Source organism: Echinococcus granulosus, assembly GCF_000524195.1.
Source record: "Echinococcus granulosus chromosome Unknown EG_S00139, whole genome shotgun sequence".
NCBI lineage: Eukaryota > Metazoa > Platyhelminthes > Cestoda > Cyclophyllidea > Taeniidae > Echinococcus > Echinococcus granulosus.
Window position 1 is genome coordinate 41,805 of NW_020170519.1, and position 4,701 is coordinate 46,505.

At 43.6% G+C, this 4,701-nt stretch overlaps 1 protein-coding gene across 1 annotated transcript in view; it reads left to right on the forward strand. All coding sequences in view use genetic code 11, as the record gives it.

The window, feature by feature from the left end:
* EGR_09243 (hypothetical protein) overlaps window positions 1–4,701 on the forward strand; it is a gene marked incomplete at both ends in the record, with an annotated part of 7,545 nt that overhangs the window by 2,199 nt on the left and 645 nt on the right. Inside the window, 3 exons of the mRNA XM_024498492.1 lie at window positions 88–120; window positions 1,393–1,527; window positions 3,744–3,779. Of these exons, the coding sequence (XP_024347082.1) occupies window positions 88–120; window positions 1,393–1,527; window positions 3,744–3,779 (204 nt within the window). The remainder of the gene's footprint in view (window positions 1–87; window positions 121–1,392; window positions 1,528–3,743; window positions 3,780–4,701) is intronic.

Below are 4,701 nucleotides of genomic sequence, written 5' to 3' on the forward strand. Positions count from 1 at the left end.
TGTCGATAAACCTGCAGCAATTTAATTACTTTTCCAGTAGTGATTTCCTCTTAAAAACACCTATTTTCTTAATTTCGCTTTTCCTAGAACCGTTTTCCTTTTGTGAATTCATTTTTCTTCGTAAGGGGGTGTTTTTGAGGATAAATGGCTTCTGCTCTCAGGTTGTCACTTCTTACTGAAGCACTCTCGTTCAACATTTTACCACTGCTCGGGCCATTTACCCCTTTTCTAAAGCAATGTCTTCCTCTTCCCTCCACATTTTTCACTTCAAGCCTGCACCAAACTTCAGTACTCTCGAGTGTTTTCCGGCAGTAATAAACAGCATTTGTGCACCTCAAAGTCTCTCCCAGAAAGGTGGCATTAGTAGGGGATGGGGCAAATGGCAGGTTCATTTGTCTCTTCTGATATTCTATTGGGCCGAGGTGATTAAAGAACACCATTTTGGTCGAATCCTTTCGGCCCAATCACGGGAGCAGACTAGGTGGGTCGCTCAATAAAAGCGAGATCTTTATGCAACTTCGTTGTTCTTGGTGAATCTACCCACTGATCATTTCGCGAGGGCAATTCACTTTCCCCAATACAGTGCCAAGAGAGATTTGCGAAGTAAAGAAACGTCTTCTCTACGTTGGTGTGGATCCTTTCATGTATGTGATGTTCATTTACGGAGGTGGAAGTAAATCCACAATCCAAGATCTACTGTTCCAGAGGGTGATAGGCAAGGAAGAGCAGCAAAGACTTGCAATACTTTGTATTTGGTAAAGGCAGAGGAGGGTGCTCCGAGCTATGCTCAAACCCCCTGCATAGTGCGCGTGGTGTCACTAATGAAAGACTGATGTTTGTCAAACTTCAACCACATCGACAATAACTACGCATGAGGTATTAGTAGTGGTGATGTTTCCCCATGCCATAAATTGGGTCCACTCAATGCTTGCGCCTGAGCCCTGAGTATCCGCCTTATTAGTGGTGAAGAGCAAGGGTGGCTCCACCCCATTCGGGTGTGTCAGAACGCACCTTCAAAAAAATATCGAATTACGGTAGACTTTTACGTAGTCCTTTCTATGCTCTCTGTTCAGATAATCAAGGATTGAATTGTCTGGTACCCACTCCTACCTTTCACCAGCTCTCAAGCGACTTAACTCGATTTGGGGGTGACAGAGGCTCCTTCGTAAAGAAAGTGCGGTAATTGCTGTATGGGAATGCATTCTATTTGCACAATCCTCCCGGTCACACTTTCTTCGCCTATATGATTATGACGCTTCTCATTAGGCTCTGATAAGTGCCATTCTCATGAGGAATGGTGACAAGTGGCCAGTGTGAAACGATCTCACGAGCCTTTGTTGAGGCAAGATCTCACTTAGACAACTCATTTTCTTTCACTGCTTTTGCCATTAGGTTGGAAGAGGTTTCCACCTGTTTTATGCATTTCCCTGTTTTTTGTCGAGTCGACAGTCAAAAATTACAAGTGAAGCTGCAATTCATGTTGCAATCCTTATCTGGCATGTATTGAACGTGGATAATGAAATGAATGTACACTGGCTTCCGTTTTCCGTCCTGTTCCACCTTACATCATTACAGGCTGACGGGTGCTGCCAGGGTGCTTACTCCGCTTGATCGTTTGGCCTGCTCATGAAAAATGCTAATCAAGATGGCTAATTCGGCCGCCCTTTGCAGTCTTTCATCTTCTGGTCTAATGCCCTTTTAATAATGCCGATCTCCCTTTAATTATTTGTTAGATTGACAGCTGAATAGATAGTGAGTCGGGTAAGAATAGAGGATGTGGGAGACCTTAGTTGGTGACCCATTTGTCATTTATCCGCGGAATGCAAAACCACTTAAATCGTCAACCTGAATGTTCAAAACGACATGTATATTGGAGAGACTGCTTGCGCGTAGTCAGAAGGTCGTTAAAAATGTAGTGCGCTATACTATATCGTTGTGACGAGGCTCGCGTTTAAAGTTCCTAAGGTGGTCATTTAGGGAAACATAAATTGAAGTGGTTGCTGGCATGGTCTTTGTAATCTTCGTGGGCTGGTCTCAAGCCATAGATAAATGAATATGGAAAAGCAATGGGGCGGTGAGTTAGAAGATGGGTACACGAAGGCTTTAATATGCTCCTATCTGCGTAGTTCACAAGGGACTGCAGATAGCATTAGATAGGCACGTCTAGAATTTTGCAATGGCGTGTGTTGCAGGGTTGACCAAAGGGTAGGTGATTTGGCGCGTGTTTCTGTCCACTGCACATTTCATGTCTCTGCCCTCACAAACCGAGTTTCTTTGTCGCCAATAAAAAGGCTTTACACGTTCTCAAACATTTTGTGCATTTGTTCGTATCCCTCCTTCGTCTCCTATTTTTCGGTGTCCGCCAAATTCATTACCCCCTCACATGTCGCAAACATATTTTGTCGATGCGCCTCTGATATCTTCTCCTTCATTTCCCCGTTCTTCATTTTTCTCTCTATGTTGTAACTGTAGTGATTTTATTGCTCTACACAATCCTCCCTCTCTACATTTGCACACTTACCCCCGCTTCAATGATGACTGATATGAGCGGGCTTGAAACTATTTGAGAGTGTTGTGTTAGGGCTATGTAGTATGGGCCCTTATCCTTATGTAGGATTATTGTAATGTAAATGTGGCGCATTTAGCAGTAAGACCTCGTACGTCATTGTGACCACGGAAAGTAGTCTTGATGGTCACTGCCTCCCTACCTTCTCCGCCGACGTAACCTTCGCATCGCACAGAACGCAACAGTAATACTCAGCTTTGGTGGTGACCACCTCTTGAGTTGGGAAATTCACCTGAATGACTCCACAGTTGTGTTGGAGGAAACACCGTCACTTAGCACACAGGGGCAGGCGGTGACGATAAGTCTGCATGTCTTCATTGCCTAGATGCTTGCCTTGGTTCCAGAGGTAAAATTCTGTTCCTGTTTCGATACATGTGCTGACTTTCTGCAACCAAATATTCCTTTAATTTGACGCAGATCTAACTTTTCTCTCCTTGTCTGAGGGGCAAAGCTGCCGTGGTATCTACCGTAAGCGCTTCAGTCGAACTTACAATTGTTTGTGAGAAATTGTGCTGCACCCACCCTTCTCATAGAAATGTTTCAGAGCACACTATTTTTGTTCTTTCCTCCTTTCTTCCTCCTAAACCTAGTTCGTAAGGATGAATTCTGCACCTTTTATTCGAAGAAGGTGGATATTCGCAGCATGACGGCTTCCATTTAGGAAATGATGACATGAGGCTTGGCTTAAGATGTGAATTCGTGTCCATCACTTTAAAAGTCCTTTCGATCGGCGACAGTCCCTGCATCTTTTATCTATATAGATGCTTCGTCATCGGGGAGTGGAGTTGATGAAACTATTGTGGGTGTAGTGGATTGACAGTAGACCCGTGCCAACGATCATCAGCGTCACAATTGATTTGATTGTTCGATTCCGTCATGCGCAATGCCTGCACGTGCAATACCTCGCAGCTGTTCATTGACTTCGAAAACGCTAAAGCTCCCAGAGCCTCCACAAGGACCAACAAATGCAACGTAAATGGACTCAACTTTTGGAGAAATCTTGACAACTCCACAATCTTCAGCGTACTTTTTCTCGCTTCAGAGCACCCTCATTTCCTAACCTTTAACTTGTTCGGTGTTTGGTCGGTTTCTGGCATTGTGAGCAGTAATGGTAGTTATTCTCTAGTTGCTCCGCTGAAATAGAAAAGTTTTGCTTTAACATATATGCTATTTTTAGGTCTCGTTCATGTCTAACATTCCTATTTATATGCCAGTTAGGAATCACAGTGATGTTCGGGAGAAATGGCGGGCCTATTCATTCCTCACGCGAACATATTGTAAGATACAAGGTGGCACTTTTGAGGTCGTGCTAGTTAGGTACCGGCAACGGTTTTCATTTGCAACTGGCGATCATCTTATCTATTGGAACCTGCGTTTAAAGTCAGCCTACTGACGTGTACACACGCGTGGTGCGCAAATGTGGGACTGACAAGTGGACACACTACAGTGGATATTTGTGCAACTTCCCGACGAGATGTGAGCAAGCGTAACAAGCCCTCAGCACATGTAAAAGAGATGAGTGGAAACTCCTAAATTCCAGAAGAAAAATAGTTTTTATTACAGTTAAATGGCATATCTTTTGCAATGCCATGAGAACAACTTTGTGTCCTCATACAACAGAATAAATTGTATTAATCATTGCGATTGTACTTCTTCTACTGGAGATGTTTCAGAGGTTAATTTGTGGATGTAGATGTACAAGCTCGCCAAGTTAACGAGATAAATAGCTCTACCGATGCAGACAAAGTGGCCTTTTGTTTGTCAAATATCCACATCATGCACATTTGCCTTAGGATGAAAGTGAGAGTACAAGCTGTTGCGTTGTCATACCTTTGGAACCAAATTCAATCAGTTATTGGCAGGAGGATACCCTTTGAAAACGTTTTGGATCATACGAGAAGGGACAGATGTCACTCAGAAATGCACGCAAGCAGAACCCAAATACATCAACAAGCTGGTATAACTGCATTGCGAAATAGCCAAATCTTAGTGACAACGTACACAGTACGGGGAACCCTTTAGGTACATAAAACGCTTTCAGCAACTACGGAAAAAATCCCTCAAAAATGCTTTGACAATGCGTTTGAGTCCACCAACTGTCTTTTGTGCGCATTCAAAGGCAGCACAAACGTCTG